This window comes from Octopus bimaculoides, chromosome 11 (genome assembly GCF_046866305.1).
Source record: "Octopus bimaculoides isolate indiv1 chromosome 11, ASM4686630v1, whole genome shotgun sequence".
Classification (NCBI taxonomy): domain Eukaryota; kingdom Metazoa; phylum Mollusca; class Cephalopoda; order Octopoda; family Octopodidae; genus Octopus; species Octopus bimaculoides.
This window is the reverse complement of record NC_142938.1, coordinates 53,127,035-53,146,727: the sequence shown is the minus strand read 5'-3', so window position 1 is coordinate 53,146,727 and position 19,693 is coordinate 53,127,035. Positions and strand designations below refer to the sequence as shown.

General features: G+C 36.1%; 2 protein-coding genes across 7 annotated transcripts in view; one reads left to right on the top strand and one right to left on the bottom strand.

Moving 5' to 3' along the window:
• LOC106876150 (putative transcription factor p65 homolog) overlaps positions 1 to 16,792 on the bottom strand; it is a 61,088-nt gene extending 44,296 nt beyond the window's left edge. The window contains exon 1 of the mRNA XM_052971793.2: positions 16,566 to 16,792. Within this exon, the coding sequence (XP_052827753.1) occupies positions 16,566 to 16,584 (19 nt within the window). The 5' untranslated portion in view covers positions 16,585 to 16,792. The remainder of the gene's footprint in view (positions 1 to 16,565) is intronic.
• Positions 1 to 19,693, top strand: part of LOC106873911 (carboxypeptidase Q) — a 61,934-nt gene that overhangs the window by 8,436 nt on the left and 33,805 nt on the right. Inside the window, exon 2 of one of the 6 annotated variants that reach the window (XM_089360022.1) lies at positions 1,396 to 1,473. The exons of 2 other annotated variants lie outside the window; for them this stretch is intronic. The gene's annotated coding sequence lies outside the window, so the exon portion shown is untranslated. Of the gene's footprint in view, positions 1 to 1,395; positions 1,474 to 16,786; positions 16,851 to 17,315; positions 17,456 to 17,598; positions 17,739 to 19,693 lie in introns of those variants that run through there. 3 more of the 6 variants (XM_089360023.1, XM_089360021.1, XM_089360019.1) reach the window with 3 other exon arrangements.

Sequence of the window (19,693 nt, the reverse complement as noted above, 5' to 3'; positions counted from 1 at the left end):
AAAGCCTCCAAGTGTGACTGTAATTGTATGAATCCACCTAGTTATCCTTTTATGTCTAAATAGCTAGAAAAAAATACAGTCTACCTGAATAATGTGGTAACTAACACTTCAGACAGATATACACCAGACTTAAGGAAAATAAGTTAAAGTGTAGATACACTTGAGACACAAAGCAAAGAAGAACATGGCTACATTATCAAGCTACCTCTGGTGCTTAAAAGAAACCAGCATTCAATTCACTCTGTAGAGGAGGTTTGGGGCTGAAATCATACTATACAGAAGGAACAAAATCTAATGTTTGTACCAAAGAAGCATAACAGATCCCCTTTACAAATTCAGAATTTTTAAACAAGAAATCTGAGAAAATAACAGTCTACAGGTACAAAATTTATTGATCTTATCTTAATTATAGACCATTACTTGACTCAGGAGGATAGAATTACCAGTACTATGATTTCATAAAATATTATATACATTACACACTCAACATAAACAATATACATTACACACAGTATAACATATAGTATAACATTAGGAAAGAAAACCCTTTGCACTATAACACCTAGCACTATTGCCAACATTACATACATTATCTATCAATCCCTTCATATCTATAAGTATAATAAAGAAAGCCACTTATTAATTAGTCTGTAGTATGTAACTTTTACAAAAAGAAAGCAATTATTAAAGTCTACATCGTCAAGAGAATTCTTAAAAATCCTAATTTTAATATATTTTTTATCAAAGTGTGGTTTTGAAGTCTCTTTTATTTTTGAAGAGTTCAACCACAGAAATCTAATTTTAATTCACTGCAAGACAGTTATCCTTCTTTGACTTTTTTCTCTCTCTCATATCATTCACAATGCTACTTTCTACAGCCATATTACTAAAAATGTTTCTCTATATTATAAGTGCAATCCAGTGTCAGCCAAATTATGTTAATTGCAGTTTCCTTTCATATTTGTTGGAAGTTTTAATTTATTTAGCAATAAATACACAAACAGTATACATATATCTAATGTGAATACATGATGGAATGTAGAATAACTTCTTTTATAACATTTGTCATGGTGTAATGCAATCCTAGCAACTCTGTAGGTGAATCATACACCCATTACCAAGAGAAAAAAATAAAAAAGGACTCACAATTTTCTTCCCCCTCTACACTTCATCACCCTAATAATAGCATCATTATCATCAACATCATCATCACTGTCATCTTTCAGCTACATCAGAGACATAACTGAAACTATTATCAATATCATCAACGAACCAACAATGGTAATCATCTAATAACACTGATCAACAGCCAATTTTCATCAGGGATATTATATGATGTTTTATAGGTAGTTTTACCCACAGATTTCAAAAATGTAATCGGTTTCCTTCTATCAGGCACAGTTTTTTCTGATGAGATGATGGAGGCATATAACTCCCATCAGCAGTATCGCTACACATAAATGTCTTATACAGGTAAATTCTGACTTCTGTTTTATAACTATTTGTATTCATTTTGTAATTTTATGTTTTCATAATCTTTTCTTTTCATAAATTTTACTTTCTGTTTAAAGTGCCAAGTCATCATCATCATAAAATTCTACTTAGGATGTCAAGACATTGCAAGAACAGTCCTGATATATTTTGTCATGTCTGTGGTTCCTTTACCACCAAAGCTCAGCAACGTGTCATCACAAGTGAAATCAAGAAGGTCTACCAGTTATACTTTGGCTGCTCTCTTGGGGATCAAGATAAGAGTTGGCCCCGCACATCATCTGCTCAGCTTGTTCAAATGGACCAAGGGATTGGCTAAACAAGAGGAAGAGAGCAATGCCGTTTGCAATACCTATGATATAGAGAGAGCCAAAGGATCATTTCATGGGCTGTTATTTCTGCAGCGTTAATGTATGTGGGTTTACTGTAAAGACCAAGCATAAGATTGTGTATCCCAACTTGGAATCAGCAAGAAGACCAGTACCGCACAACGATGATGATCTTCCTATTCCAATACCACCAGAAAATGGCCTTCAGATGTCTGACGAACATGTATTTCCTGAAGAAAATACTACTGCTGTGGAAGACACCGAAGTGGATGCAGATTTCACGATTGAAAATGAAGACATACCACAGAAATTTTCTCAAAGAGAGTTAAATGATTTAGTTAGAGACTTGTCATTGTCAAAGGATAACGCTGAACTATTAGCGTCTCGCCTACAAGAAAAGTGTCTGCTTAAGAAAGATGTTTGTATTACTCATTTCAGGAAGAGAAATAGGGATCTGACTTCATTCTTCTCTGTTGATGGACCACATTGTTTCAGTAATAACACTGATGAGTTATTTCGCTGTTGGTTCCAAGAGCATGTTCCAGCTGAATGGCGCTTATTCATTGAGTCACCTAAGAGAAGCCGAAGGCAGTACTTCTACACAACAGCAATAAGAAACCATCCAGTCCCATAGGACATTCAGTGCACATGAAGGAGTGTGATAAAAACATGCAAGTACTCCTCTCAATGCCATAAAGTATACAAACTACAGCTGGAAAATATGTTGAGACTTGAAGGTGATTGGAAAGCTGATGGGAATGCAATCTGGGTTCACAAAATATTGTTGCTTTTTATGCCTGTGGGACAATCGTGCAACTATCAAGCACTATGTGCAATCAGAGTGGCTTTTGCGAAAAGCCTATGAGCTGGGAGTTTTTAGCGTCTAGAATAAGCCACCTTTAAACACAGAAAATGTTCTTCTTCTCCCTCTTCACATAAAGCTTGGCCTCATGAAACAATTTGTGAAGATACTTGCCAGGCAAAGCTCAAAAGGTTTTGAATATGTGAAGGCCAAATTTCCAAAAACCACCGATTTTAAGTTGTTATGCATTTGAGTGTATTCTAACTTATTTGTACACAATAATTTAAATTTTGTACAATAAAAAGCCATGAAATTATCGTATCTTGTATTCAATATACTTTATACAGACATGCTTTACATATCCTATAAGTTAAAACAGCAGGTATCATTAACATGAAAATGTGACCTGATAGAGGAAATCGGACTTCAGATTCATAATCAGCATCAAAAATTAACCCAGAAAAGTCAATCAGCAACTCTGATGAATAAAAAAAGTTTCATTTTGTTGACCAGTGTAATAAGACTATAATACATTAATAATAATATTACTAACATCAATGTTTTAATAATAGTATTATAGATGGATTACCATAATCTTTTTTATTATAGTCAGAATTTTAGTATCTCTAACGATCTTTTGCTACTATTTTTAGAGATATTATTGATGGAATTTAGAGCTCAGTGTTATTATGAATGTTACTGCTCTTATTATTATTACTATGGTGATTAATAATATTATTGTCACCAGTAGTGAGGTGGTAAACTGACAGAATCTTTAACACACCAAACAAAACTCTTAGTGGCATTCCTTCTGGCTTTACATTCTCATTTCAAATTCCACTGAGGTTGACCTTGCCTTTCATTCTTTTGGGGGTCAATGAAATAGGTACCAGTTAAGCACTGAAATTGATGTAATTGATGTGCTCCCTCCCCATAGATTTCGGGTCTTGGGCTTATAGTAAAAAGAATTATTAGTGATAGTATTTATTTTAATAATGATATTAAATAATATTTAATATATATTACCATAAGAAACAACTAAGACCTCTATGTTGTTAATTCGAGTGACTGATAAGAATATATACATATTTCATGTAACAAACATGACAAAAGATATTTTTCATACAAACACACACACACTGCAGGGAAGCTGTCCAAACTCCAATTGTCTGTTCTGGCATGGTTTCTAGGCTGGATGCCCTTCCTAATGCCAATCACTTTACAGGGTATGCTGGGTACCTTTTATGTGCCACCAGCACAGATGCATTTTACACAGCACCAGCATGAGTGCATTTTATGTGACACCTGCAAAGAACATGCCCATATATATGGATGACTGCGATTTTATTTAGCTATATCCTAGACATAGATATATATCATATAATAATATATGCCTTCCATGCTGGCATGAGTTAGACATTCCAACAGAATTTGATAAGTTGCAGAGCTATGTCATGTTCCAGTGTATATTTTGCATGGTTTCTACAAGATGCCTTTCCAATCACTTACAGAATGTAGTGGGTGCTTTCTGATGACAACTCCAGCACTGGTGAAGCTTGTCATATCTTGCAAGACTAAGGGCTTAAAGTGACCCCTATAAAAGGAGGAGAAACAGGAGAGAACATGATTGTTCAAGACAAGGTGATGACAAAGTATAAGTAAATTGAGAGGAACAGACTGTTAGCTGTGATAGGGTAGCAGAGGAGAGAATAACAAAAAACAAAAACAAGACACTAATTGGGAGAATGAGTACGGTTGAGACCAGGGGAAAGAGATCAGTGTCAGGGTGGTTGAGAAAAAGTGGGGGAACAGAGTGTAAAAGGAATGGAGTGGGTTGTGTAAGAGGGGTCAGATGCTATCCAACGATATAAAGGTGAGAATATGTGGAAGGTAAGAGTAAAAAGAGAGAGAAGGGAGAAATAGATTAGAATGGTGAGGACTCATGAATCATTGAAGAAAAGAAAGGTTGGGGGATCTTATAAAAGTAAGGGGAAGAGCAGATGGGGAGACAATGAGGGGAGGGATAGTGAGAAAAAGAGAGGGGAGCTAGGGTGAATGTGGGTAGGCGAAACAAGTAGTGAGAGACAGAAAGGTGACACGGCACCTAAGTGTAAAGGTAATCACATAAAGATGCTTACACTCTGTCATACATGCCCACTGACATGCACATCCAGTAAAGCATACTAGCTTCATTTCTTTCAAGCCTAGACATGTCTTTAGTGGTCAAAGTCCATGTTTCACTAGCATCATACAAACTGCCTTTCACTCTCAGGGAGAAGCCCTTAGTTACCAAGAAAGGTAGAAGCTCTCTAAACTTTGTCTAGCTTATTCTTATACTAACAGCTATGCTTTCTGAGCATCCACCTCCACTGCTGACTTGATAATGGAAGTTATCAACTACTTCATGGTATTCCACCAAAAGATTACTTTAAGATACATGGCTTATTTTATAAATATGCCTGTTCAATAGCAAGAAACTGTTAGTAGCTCTTTCAGTTGTGTATTTAATTTGATATATATATCTATATGTATCTTATACCTAAATGGCAATTTCTGTCTGTCGATCTGTCTAATACCATCTTGCTGCCTACGCCAGTGAACCAATCTTGACGAAACTTTGCATACATATTAAACTAACATCCAATTCAATTATAGGTTAATTGAATTTCAATAAGAATCTATAATGCCCCACCCCCACCTACACTCTTGGAGTGGTTGGTGTGAAGAAGAGCATCCAGCTGTAGAAACCTTGCCAAATTCAGATCAGAACCTGGTGCAGCCCTCCACCCCAACTTACCAGTTTTCAGTCAAACTGTCCAAGTCATGCCACCATGGAAAGCAGACATTAAATGATGATGATGTAATGTAATGTGTCTGTGTAACTGAAAATCCAGAAAAACCTAAAGATAAATTTTTCGTCTTGGAGTAAATAAAGTATGAGGTCAAGAGGAGTAAGAGGTAAAGACAGATATATTTATCCATATTGCTTCTATATGATTACAGTTATTTCATAACTTTCTTCATGTATTAATTTCAGTATGCAAAATTATATGTACATGTCTGCATCAATATGTATGCTCAGCATTATACAATGCAACAATATATTTGCAAATTAATGCAAATTTAAATTGTAGATGTAACCATAATGTTCTGGTGATCTGATGAGTTAGCTTTCTTCATTTGCATTAATTTGTGGTGGGATGAAGTGGTGAGAAAGGATCTTCAGACACTAGGCCTCATTAAGGAGATGTCAAGAGAATGAGTCTTCAGGCGATTTGCTGTACTTGAGAAGACACGTTAAGCTAAGTAAAATTTTGGTCAGCTATACATACAGATATGTGCCTCAGTCAGCCAAGAAGTCTTTATCCTACGAGATCGTAGGTGCTAGTGTCACGTAAAATAACCAGTGCTGGTGCCATACAAAAAGCACCCATGTCAGTGCCATATGAGAAGCACCCATGCCAGTGTCACATAGAAAAACATGCAGTATACTGTGAAGTGGCTGGCATTAGGAAAGGCATCCAGCTGTAGAAACCATGCCAAAACAGAAAAGTGGGGCCTATTGTAGTTCTTCAGCTTGTCAGCTCCTGTCAAACTGTCCAACCCATGTCAGCATTGAAAACGGACCTTAGATGATGATGATGATGACAATTGTCTTGCATAATACTGAGAGTATAAACATGTACATATAATTTTGCATACTGAAATTAAAATCAGATAAAGGTTTTGAAACAGCTGTAACCATATGGAAAAATAAATCTATCTTCACCTTTAACACCTCTTCACTTATGTTTACAATATATTATGTATGTGTGTATGTGACTACAAAGGAATGAAGCTACAATGCTCCATTAAACTTAGTGTTATAAGAGCAACAAAGTGCAAAGTGCAAATGTGCTGGGAGAAAAATTGGGCATTAAAGGCATTAAGTGTAGAGTGTAGGACAGAAGACTATACTGGTAAAGTCATGTGATGCATATGGATGAGAACAACTGCATAAAAATTGCCAAATGCTTAAGATGGATGGAGCTTGTAGAAGATGCAAACTGAGAAAGATATGGAATGAAATAGTGAAGGCTCATCTCAAGAACTTGAAGCTCATAAAGAAAACTAAGGACCAGAACATCTGTTTGGGAAAGCTCATCTGGAAGCAAAATTTCTATAAACACAATTGAGACCTTTGCCTAATTTACTAATCAAATTTTCCCTCCACCTCCTAATTCTCTATCACTGAACTTGCCATCGCTTGAAAGCTGCAGTATTCTACTGCTGTAATCAAATGAGAGCAGACTACATATCTTATCATCTTTTCTGTGATGTCAGTTATCTTTCTCACTACCTGGAACCACCTCAATTGACTTCCATCCTTCATTATTACACTGTTTCTCTCCACTCACATTTTACATTGGTTAGCCTACCATTCTTTGCTAACAAATTTTCTCTCCCTCTCCAATGAACCACTTTCTGTTGATTTATCCATATCACCATACATTTCTCACTCTCATTCATGCATTACATCTTTCTCTTCACTCACATACTTTTAACCTATTTAGTTATGTCATCTCTTTCTCTCTATTCTACTGACCCTCTTGTACTGCCAATCAACCCCTACTCCCCAACTCATATGTATCATTGATTATCCCACCACCAACATTCACCACACTCACTCCTATACCCATCTAGTTATCATTTTCTGCCTCCTATTTTATCACAGACATCTCCTCCACTTTGACTCTTGTTCATCATTCAATGTTTTGCACACCTTACCACATTTATTATCATTCCTCAAGCTTCCCATATACTTTTGCTATCTCTACCTAGCCTCCCTTCTTGCTCTTTAGCCCCTTGGACCTATCTTAACACTTTCTCATCACCATCTTTATTTCCCTCTCTTGTTTCATACCAATTAGTCTCAAACCCTGCATCACTTGTATCACAAGAAATATGTTCTGCCTCGTTCCTCTGTACCCTAACCTTTCATCATCTTGCATAAAACTGCATCCTTCTCTACTGTAACCCCATTCAGCCAATGAGAATCTTAGTCTTGCAAGCCACTTAACAACTTCACTGGTGTTGATGCCACACAAAATGCACTTAGTAAAGTGGCTGATGTTAGGAAGGGCATCCAGCAATAGAAACTTTGCCAAAGCAGACACTGGAGCATAATATAGTCCTTTGATCCATCAGATCCAGTCAAGCAGTCCAATCCAAGCCAACATGGAAGATGGATGTTAAAAGATCATATATATATCCACACACACGCACGCACACACACACACACACACATACACACACACACACACACACACACACACACACACACACACACACACAGCAGAAGAAAGTCAAACTTACACATACCTCAGCAGCCACAGCCCATGTTTCACTGCCATGTAGCATGGCTGTTCACACAGTCTACCTTTCATTCTGAGCGAGAGGTAGGAGTTCTCTGAAATTTGCCAAAGCTATTCTTATTCTAGCAGCTACACTCTCAGAGCATACACCTCCTACACCTTTCCTACTTACTAAGACTTTGGCTTTTGATATATTGGCTCTAAGGCCCTTCAATTCTAGACCTTGCTTCCACACCTGAAACTTCTCCTCTAGCTCTGGTAGTGACTCAGCTATTAGAGCAAGGTTATCAGCATAGAGGAGCTCCCAGGGGCATCCTCTCTTGAATTCCTCTGTTATTGTCTGGAGGACTATGATGAATAAGAGGGGGCTGAGGACTGATCCTTGGTGAACCCCTACTCCAACCTTCACCTTACTGACAGCATCCCTGTACATAGCTTGTACAGCCCTCACTAACCACTCATCTATCCCTAGTATCTGCATTGACTACCAGATAAGGGATCAGGAGACCCTGTCAAAGGCTTTCTACATGTCAATGAAAGCCAGGTACAGAGGTTTATTTTGGCAAGGAATTTCTCCTGTTGCTGTCTTACCAGAAATATAGTATCAGTGGTGTTTCTCCCTGGCACAAACCCAAACTGCATCTCATTTAAACTAATTCTCTCCCTGATTAATTGGGCTATGACCCTCTAAGTGATTTTCATCACCTGATCCAACAACTCGATACCTCTGTAATTATTCCTATCTAATGCGTCACCTTTTCCTTTGTAGCAGCTGACTATGGTGCTGCTGCACCAGTCATTGGGTATGACTCCTTCATGTATCACCTAGTTGACTATAGGGGTGACTAACCCTACACAGCCAGATATTTTAAGCATCTCTGCAGTGATTCCTGAGGGGCCGGGACATTCCCTGTCTTCATACCCTTAATTGCTTTATCTACCAAGGTACTGTCAATTCAGATAGCTAATCCCTCTATTGGGTTGACGTTTGGTAGACTCTCTTTCTCCCATTCATTCTCTTCATTTAGCAACCTTTCTTAGTGGCATCTCAAGTCTCTCTTTGCAGCATCACTAAATGCAAGTGAGCCATCATGTCTGCTGACTGTAAATAGCCTCACTATCAATACAAGTGGTGTTGAATGTTTGTAGTCAACTGTGAAAGCATGTCCAAGTTTCTCCACATGTCTTGACATGTTGAACAATCTCTGTAAAACAAAAAAGGCTTATTACTATGTCTGGGCTACTAATTGTATGATAGGTTGGGTGTCTATTACCTTGCTTGGAAACAGGTGAGAGTTGGTGACAAGAAGAGTATCAGGACACAGAAAATCTGTCTCAATGAATCCAGTATGATCCAAGCAAACATGGAAAAGAAGTTAAATGATGAAGATCATATATATCATTATCATCATCATCATTTACTGTCTGCCTTCCATGCTGGCATGGGTGGGATGGTTTATCAGGAGCTGGCCAGGCAGAAGCCTGCATCAGACTTCTGTAACTGTTTTGGCAGGATTTTTACAGCTGGATGCACTTCCAAACACCAGGCACTTTACAGTGTGGACTGGATGCTTTTTAAGTGGCACCTGCACTGACAGAGCCATCAAGTAACTTGCGAGACAAAAATCATTTGTGAAGAGAGAGGGCACTGAAGGAGATGATCTTGTATCAGATGATTAAAGGTTATAGTGAGACAGAGAGACTGAAATATTGTCTTGCTATAGAGGAGGTGCAAAGTTATCCAGCGAAAGAGAGAAAGAGAGAGAGAAAGAATGAAGACAGAAACAGGTGTGCTGCTGCAAGGAGATACATAGTTACCCAACCTGAGAGAAGTGAAGGAGAGAGAGAGAGAGAGTGAGAGAGAGAGAGAGAGAGAGAGAGAGAGAGAGAGAGAGAGAGAGAGATAGAGAGAGAGACATAGATGGTGGCAAAGTACTGGGTATATTCACAACAGACAGGGATCAGAATATAAAAGGGATGGTTGAGTAAAGAAAGAGGGAGATATAGATGGTGGGACATGCCAGGGCATACCCTTGAGGTTCGAAGGTTGTAATTTGTGGCAAGATATTGCAAAAGGTACAGGATTAGAGTGTGCAGAGGGATGGGGAAGTGAGTGGTGAAAACCTGGGCATATACAGAGTGAGGCGGGGGACAGTGAATAGTATTTCTTAGTATAGAACGGTCAATATTGCAATGAATTTTTTGTGCTTTGCTATTCCACCTCATTTTCAGTTTCTCATTGAAAATTTTGTTATTTCAAGTCTTTTTCTTCCTTTCTCTTTCCCTCTCACTCTCCATTGTTATCTATTCCACTTTTTCTCTTGTACTCTCTCTCTCTCTCTCCCATTATTTCTGGTATGTGCATACTTTATATCAACCAATTTTGATTCATTCAAATTTGGATTCAAATTTTGAGAATGCAAGTTCAAATCATGGTTACAAGCAAACATAGTTCTTTTAGGCTAAAATTTGCCTTAAATTTTCATTCCAATATTTCAGTTAGAAACTGATGTACAATATTTCATTTATCCTCTCTCAGAATAAGAAGGGCCACCACATGCATACGTGTTGATCTGGTTAACAAACAAGATTCACTCCAAGGAAATTGACTCCATTATACAAGTTGAGCTACAACATTCTTGCTAGGAGAAAGAGCTCTTCATTACTGTTAAAAGCCAGATTGTTAAAAGCATGGTCCTTGAGGTAATATCAGCAAGAATTCACATTGCATAGAAGACAACAAATGCATCAAACAGTTTCTTTAGAGACCCAAATGGCTAAAGTAGTTCCTCTTAGAAAGGAACAACAGAGAACTGAAGCTACTAAATCTTGGCTGGACAATATGATATTCTTTTCTCATATAACCACAAGGCTTGAAATTTGGGAGAGGGTGATAGTCGATTACATCGACTCCAGTACTCAACTGGTACTTATTTTACCAACCCTGAAAGGATGAAAGGCAAAGTTGACCTCTGTGGAACTTGAACTCAGAACAAAAAGACGGATGAAATGCCACTAAGCATTTTGACCGGTGTGCTAACAATTCTGCCAGTTCGCTGCCTTAAACTGAACAGTAGGATATTGACAACAGATGAATAACCAAGAATGTAATGTACACATCAGTGTTAACTGCTGCAATTCAATAAAGTCCATCTGCCTGCAAATATGACATCATAGCATCTATCATTGCAATGTTTTCTCAGATGATTCAAAACAATTGCAATGAAGTTACCCAATTCTAGCAAGGACACTGAATCAATAACAATGAGACATGAATGAGACTGTCTTGACTTTTTCATCTTCCCCATTCATGAAGATAATGCAGCACTCTACAACTTGCTGTCCTCTTGGAAATTTACTAATTGGTTTATTTCACTCCAATAACTGCAAGCACAAAATCCAAGGGAATTTCAGCCCTTGTCAAGATGGACTGTCATTATGATCCCTGAAATATTCCATATATAATAGGCTGTCATCCTACTATACTTGGAATGACAAGCAATGGAGATGAAGAAAGCAAAGCACTACTAATAAAAGCCAACCTAACAATAAATTCTGACAGTGCCATTGAAAGATAGTTTATCATACATGCCATTATTCAATATTAATGTTCCTTTTTACAACTTCTGAGAATACTGCATTCAAATTCATTTCAAGATCTTCAAATAGTAAATGAGGAAGTTTGTACCACCTACAGAGACATTCTTCATAGTTCCATTACAAGAAAATGATGCCTAGTTGGCTGCAATTTAGTCAGAGAGGAATCTTTTAGCTCTGCTGTTAAAATGCAGTCAACAATTCAACCCATTTTAGCATTTGTTCAGCACGATGATGACCATGCCAAGATTTTAAGTATCAAACTCAACAGATAGACTCTGGTATAGACATAGGGAATACATAGATAAAATCTACAATGCAGTGTTTATTGTTAAGCTCAAGGATACAAATAGCTAAGAAATTAGAAAATACAGCCTTCTTTAATCTAAATACACTGAAGTCAATAATCTTGCAATAAAAACTCTGAACAAGGTATCATATAATGTTGACATGTCAATAGCAAATGCAAATGATAATGAAACTTAAAACACACCAGAAAGCAGACTATTCTGAGACTTTTGACAAAATTCAACAAAAAGAAACTAGAGTTTTCGAATGTGTATTACCGGCATAATGCCTCTCCCAAGGTTTAATTGTAAACTAGAGTTTGCTTTCTTGATATTTATATTTATATTTCCAACATATTTCCCTCACAATCTTTCAGGGCAATGCCTTTTCTGTTTTGTCTGCTGGAGCCATGAGAAATGTTTCTCTATTGTGAGAGGAAAGAATTTTCAAAATTAATCCAAATAAAGGCACAGGCATGGCTGTGTGGTAAGAAGCTCGCTTCCCAACTTCACGGTTCTGGGGTCAGTTGCACTGCGTGGCACCTTGGCAACTGTCTTCTAGTATAGTCTCTGGCTGACTAATGCCTTGTTGGTAGATCAAAACTGAAAGAAGCCCATTTTATATATATATTTATAGTGTGTTTTTATGTCTGTGTTTGTCCCTCCACCATTGCTTGACAACTGATGTTGGTGTGTTTATGTCCATGTAACTTAGTGATTTGGCAAAAGAGACCGTTACAACAAGTACTGGGCTCACAAAGAATAAGTCCTGGGGTCGATTTCTTGAACTAAAAAAGACCCTTTTAAGGCAGTACTCCAGCATAGCCATGGTCAAATAACTGAAACAAGTAAAAGAATAAAGGCAGTGTATTTCATTTCTATGAATTTCCTCTAAACATTGGTTATAACTGAGGTCAACATCAATGGGAACAAACTCAACAGAAACACAATATTTTTACCAAACATTGACCACATGACTGCTGATCACTCTCTCGCCAATTAGTACATTTTCATAGTCACTACTTTCCTCTCTGTATCTTTATGATGGAACTACAAAAACATTCCAGACCATCTAATGTATACTAAAATCCAACAACGTAAAGGGAGAGCTACTGCAGTTGTTTCTTCAAGTATTGCTACTACAATCCTTCCTGGGTGCTGTACAACATATTCTGCTTTCAAACTCCCATAAGGCTTAGGCACAAATGTACCCACTCACAAGAACACTTGAGTGATGCCAAATTATTGTCTGAGAAAAATGTACAATTGCTCGCAAGAGAACCCAGAAGTTCCCTGGACAGACCATTGCAGGACAATGGATCTGAAATGGGATAAGTAGCAGTAGTATTACTAGGTGATTTCTATAAGAACCTGTCAGTGGTCTAAAACAGAATAAAAACTAATGAAATCCATGTTTGTTTTCAATCATGATCACTTTGAACCAATGTTAAAATCATCAAATACAAACATAAAAGTCAATCATTTCAAGAACAGCTGGGCGGTCATTTTGCAAAACATTTGTCACATGTCGAGGAGGGAAGATTTCTTATTAGTAATGGCAATATGAACCCACCTCCTATAAATGCAGTGGTGAAAATAATAGATAAATTGATATTGAATGTATTCTTCAACATGCAAAAACATTAACTCACAAGTGATGGAGCAAAAAAATAATGTTTGGATGCTGCCACAGTAACTTCCAGGAAAACAGTCTTCTTGCAATAGATACTGTTTTGGACCAGGAAGATATAGTTCATTTTAAGGCTGAAACTTTTAATCCACTGGAACTTCTAAGTTTCCTGCCCAACAAATTTCAGTTATCAAAAATGAAAAATCCCTAATAATGCTGCAGTTAAGGTTCCATGTTGGCACAGAACAACTATTAAGAAACTTATGCTACATGTCAGTAAGACTACTAATTTTCACTGGGAGATGTGGCATGTTGATTTAGGTGATTTCAGTTTCAGACTTAGCCATGTCAGATAACAAATCTCAAAGGAAAACACTAACAGTTGCTAGGCTGTATCTTTAGTAATAACTGACTAGACTACAGTCTGCTTCTGACATCCTTATCCCATCGCTTTTGGACTTTTGAAAATTTAGGGAGCAAGATTGAAGCAGAAGATGGACGGGATGGTCTGAAATGAGCTGTTGACTTGAATTTGTTTGAGGTGAATGACAGCTTGCCAGGCTGAAACCCACACACTATGGTTCCAGGTTCTTGTTTTGTGGCACACATTGTGTGACATGCTAAGTCAGACAAGGAGTTGCACCAATCTGCCAAGAACACAGACATTTGGATTTCACCTCTGAAGTTATAGGTCCCAATCTATGAGGCCTTGCTTTCCTCGGCCAAACCAACTGGCAGGATGATTTTAAGTCAAAGCTGCTCTTCTGCTAGCCTAGCCTATTTGTGGCATTGGGGTGTTGATGAGTGACCTTCTTCTGCTGAGTTCATTATTTGCCCATAACAGGTGTTACCGACCTGGGTCAGGGTGAACCTTGGAACAACGGCAATTAAGAGGGTATTCCACACTCCTCAGAACATCCAATCTTCCGATCAGAGGCTTTACTGTCAGATGTGGTTTATCATCATACTCAGGACACTGAGTAATAAATAGTGCTTTCGAATGGCTAACTTTATATACGATATTCAAGTGTTGGAAGACCCCCAAATATTTTTCTTTATGCCCCTGTTGATAAAACTAAAAACACTGAATATACTGAGATGCTGGTATGAAAATGTTCGGAATTATTACAACCACGATGGGTACAGATCTATTTTAATATACGCTAGGGTTTGTTCCATATCTTAATGTCATTTCTTAATCATTGCATGTATTACATACAGTTCCAGTATTTGAATGTGTGGGTTTCTCTAAGCACCCTCGTTTCCGCACATTATTACAATAATTTTAATTATAAATAGATAGGTTACACCAGCTGATATCCACGTACCTCCACATTTTCCAAATTATTTTACAAATTAAAGAATTTCAAGAATAAAACATAATTATCTTCTGGAACAGATTTAAATGAAAATAGAATTGTCTTCGCATTCACTTAATTTATTTAACATGGTTAAGTTATATATATTTCGTTATAGTATAGATGCTATTTACACATTGAAATTACGAAATATACAATTAATATTGATCGCCTTAGCAGGACACCGGACTATTAAACATGCATTGAAAATAATTTTGTTCTTTAAATCACTGATAACATTTTAAAATGCAATAGTGTTCAATTAATACAATCCTAGGTAATTTGTAGCAATCTTTTACCTTGGGCAACGACAGGTATACAGCCTGAGGCAGAGGTAAAGAATACGCACATCACCCGTTTTCGGCGTAACCGTAAACCCTAAACACCAGGTGTGCGCATTCTTTACCTTCGCCGAGCAGGGAATATGTAAATATTATGTACATGTTTCGGAAGAAAAATACATCTTGTAATTATTTCAGACGAAAACAATGCATTATTTCCTACTGGAACGGCAATAAAAATTCAGATGACAAAATTACAACAGTTCACTTAATTTACTGAACCTTAAAGGAAATTATGTGTTTTGCGTTTCCGGTTTTTTTTTTGTGTGTGTGTGTGTGTGTCTAAATTCTCTTAAAAGTCAGATCTGCTTCCCATGGTTTCATCCAAAATCGATCAAATATATTGTAGTATTATAAGTGGTCATTTTAATCGATAATACTTCTTCCCTATAAAAGCAGATCTCAAAAGTAATTATTATTTCATCACAGATGGGTCAATATATTAGCAGAATCGGTAATGTCTAATAAAATGTCTTGCAGCATTTAACTACGACTCTTTATATTCCGAATTTAAGTCTCGTCAAGGTCAACTTAGCCTTTCAACTTTTCCGGGTTCGATGAAATAAAGTACCCGTGAATTAATTCGATCAATTTAATCGGCGAACTCTTCCTCCGAAATCTGTGGCCTTATGCGTATATCAGACATCGTTATGACACTCGCAGTTAGTTTCAGTGTTATAAAGAGATGTTTTTCTCGTTTATAAATAGACACTTTTTAATGAAAGTGAAAAGAATAGGTGATCGACATGACTACTGCATCTATTATTTTAGAGTATCAAATAGTTAATTAATTGGTTATTAATAGGGTTGAAGTAGTTATAACAACTTAAAACATGACACTCAAGTCTTACCTCAAGACAAACGACACCTGGTAAAGCTAATTAGAATGTGTAAACACATACGCTAACAAATGCTTTGGGTGATTTATGACTACTTGATCGCTAATATTTTAAATAATAATCATAGATCGCTCGAAATGAAAATAAGATAAACGTATAATAGCGATAGCATAAACGAAAACATCAACATGAAACCGGAAACCGAAAACCCTTGTCTGCTCGAAAATGAGATTTCTTGACATTGAATTTAATGCGAAATAATTGATAAAACAACATCGTGTAATTGATAATCACCCATGAAGGTTTTAAATATAATAACAGAATATATATAATTATTATCTTATATGTAGTTAATTGGAGTGTAATGATTGATCATGAAACGGAAATGTTACTCAGAGATCGAAATATGTTATGATCAAAGAACAACTTGATACTGAAAAGAAAAACGTTTTTAAGTAATAATATGAGATAATTTAATTTGTAGTTGAACATTAACATTGCTAATATTTACATTTATTAAAAATAAAAAACACTTACTGAGAGAGAGATTATCCATGACTGGTTCGTATAGCTTTTCCAATAATAAAGTAAATAATGAATCACCTCAATTGAAAAATATCAAATGTAAATCCCAATTACTGTTTAAAATAAGTTACTCATTTAAAACAAAAATGTGATCCACCAATGAATTATTTAAGTACGTCGAGTAAAATACGGATACGAAATTCCTGGAAAGTACTTTCCCTTCTGCTCATTACGAGAATGCTTCTTACGTTTGATTGGTCAATATTAATCACATGAACATGACGTAACACCAATAACGTTAGCCATTGTTTTTGTTACCTTTTCGATTCTCCCATGTCAATATTGCTTGCCTTTCTTCTTCCTTAATTCTTCACCGCTCTACCACCCTTTCACTTTATCTCTGCCATATAAAACTTCACACATCGAACCTCTATCACGTCACCTTGCAATGAAATTATTATGCTCGCAATCATACATTAATATTTAACATAAATTCAGAGCTCGTCAGCAGAAGTGGGTGTGTGGATTTTCCCCGCACTATTGGCGCTCAAAACTCGGTTGCAGTTGAATAGTTTGTTCGAAAACAAAATTAATTTAAACTTTTAAGTCTTATAGAGAGAAAACACTCCTGGTTCATGAACTGAAAATCATACACACATATATATATTCGCATCTATCTATCTAATATATATATAAATGTATGTATGTGTGTTCAATAATTGTACTACAGAACTTTCGGAGTGTTTCGTATGGTCTGTCTAGGTCCTAAAGAGTTATTATCAAAGATATTGTGTCGCTAGGTATACACTGCTAAGTGTGTCCTTTATTTCTGATAATAGACTGTGATTTAAGAAAAATGTAGCTGCTATTTCTAGTGATGACATAAAGCTTTGGCTTTGTAGGTAAGAACATTATGCAGACAATTTACATTGAAATACTCGGTAGATAAAACAGCTCTAATTGGTGACTAACATTTCTTGTTTCATCGGTAAACACAGTAAGGCTGCTTCGGGTGGGTTTCATGCCTTTTTTAAATGATACTTCACGAAGTGTAGCCTCTCTGTAATTTTACATAAGCAGTAGCTAAGAAATCGATATTTAATAATAAATGTTGGTATGGAAGAAGAGAAACACTGAAAGATTAAATTTGTGTTGGACTTTATGCTCTGACAGTTAAAGTGTAATGTAAGTAAAACATATTTAATAATTAGAAGATTAAACAGTCAATGTGTATTCTTATAATTATCGATGTCAACCCTCTACTTTTCTATGTGAACCAGTGTATAACATTGTGCATTTATTTACACTTCTCTTCCGCCTTTAATTCATTTTGAACGGTGAATTGCAATATCGGTCGGAGTTATCTCCCGTAACAATTAAAATTACTCGACAGAGTTGCTCTTCCTCTCCTCACCCCATCTTTTTCTTACCTACATTTTTAGCTGCCTTTTTAATGCTTCTCTCACTAAACATGTCAATACTAACTTAAAGGTCTTTTGATGAGCTGTAAAAACTTCAAGACGTGATCTAGGAGACACTTCATAGAGATGTGGAGTCTGCCTGAAGTTGTCTTCCATGTTGCATTCTGTCCATGGTCCTAAATATATTTTAGCTGCCAAATTTACTGAATAACATTGAATATACCTTCAGCTACGTAACTTTCTAATTACCATTTAGGGGCCATCAATGATTTTTTTCATTTATTCTTATGTGGGGAGAAAAAACAACAAAAAACCTCTAAAAGTCTTTGAAATATATAAAACAAGTTGATTTCTTTCTTTTCTTGCCATTTTTTCTGGTGAAGGAAAAGTTAAGGACTCTTTCCTTTCCTTTCAAGTGTTATAATTATAATTATGTTAAAATCTTTCCCTCTGATTTTGTCATTTTCTTGTTTTTACTCATTGCCTAATATAAAGGTATGTATTAGGTAAAATTCACTCAACAACAAGTAATCCAAATGAAATGCTATAATAATAAAACTAAAAGTAAATAAAAGTACCTGTAATTGCAGCGGGGGGAAAAGAAAACTATCAATTCCGAAATGATGATTTTCCTTTGTCTCAGCAATTACCTTATATTTGTTTTTATTGCAACCACAATTCTTATGGATTTATAAGGGCAAGTTGCAAACAGAACACTGAAATTATGTATTCAGTTTCAAGATGAATACATTTTCTGGAGTTAAATGAAGTAGTTATTAGAAAAAAATCTATAAGACGTCCATCTGCCCATTTAACATCCATTTTCCTATGGTAGCATGAGTGGAGCAGAAATATCATAGGGGAAATAAGAGCATGCCAGAAATGTTTATATATTTGATGTTTGGAAAGAATAGATAGTTAGAATTCTAAGAATCCATCTAAAGAAATGTTTAACTGCTTTATATTGTTAATAAACTTTAATTAAGTGCTAAAACAAATATGAATGTAGTCATTTGTATTTAACAACAGGAAGATAAGGAGAACAGCCATAAAAAACTGAAATTTTAATTCAACAAAGTTTTGTTTTCTTCATCTTTTAAAATTTTATATTGGACAAGATGGCCCAATAGAGAATGACAAAAAAAAATAAGGAAATGTAGTGGTTTTGGTATCACTAGTCTTTCATAGTTGATTTCCCACTATCTAAAGAAATCCTTGTCATAGCCAAAATTTTTAATATTTCATCCCATTAAGGTGGTGAGCTGGCAGAACCATTAGCAGACTGGGCAAAACGTTTAGCAGCATTATGTCTAAACCTATGTTCTGAGTTCAAATTCCACTAAGGTCAACTTTGCTTTTTATCCTTTCAGGATTGATAAAATAAATACCACTTGAACACAGGAGTCAATGTGATCGACTTATCCAATCCATCAAAATTGCTGGCCTTGTGCCAAAATGTGAAACCAATATTTCATCTCATTGACAAGATCCATTTTTTATATGAATTTGCATCCTGAGATTAATTGGTCCAACAAGTTTAATTCAGCATAAACCCTGTGCCCAAACAAACATTTCAACTACTTTGTTAACTCTATTCTTTATATAACTGAAAGAAACCTATTAGGAAAGAACATTTCAACACTTATTGTAAAAACTATCAGATCAAAGTGCCTTGATGAATAATATATTTTTATTTGAATAAAATGTTATTCTTCACAT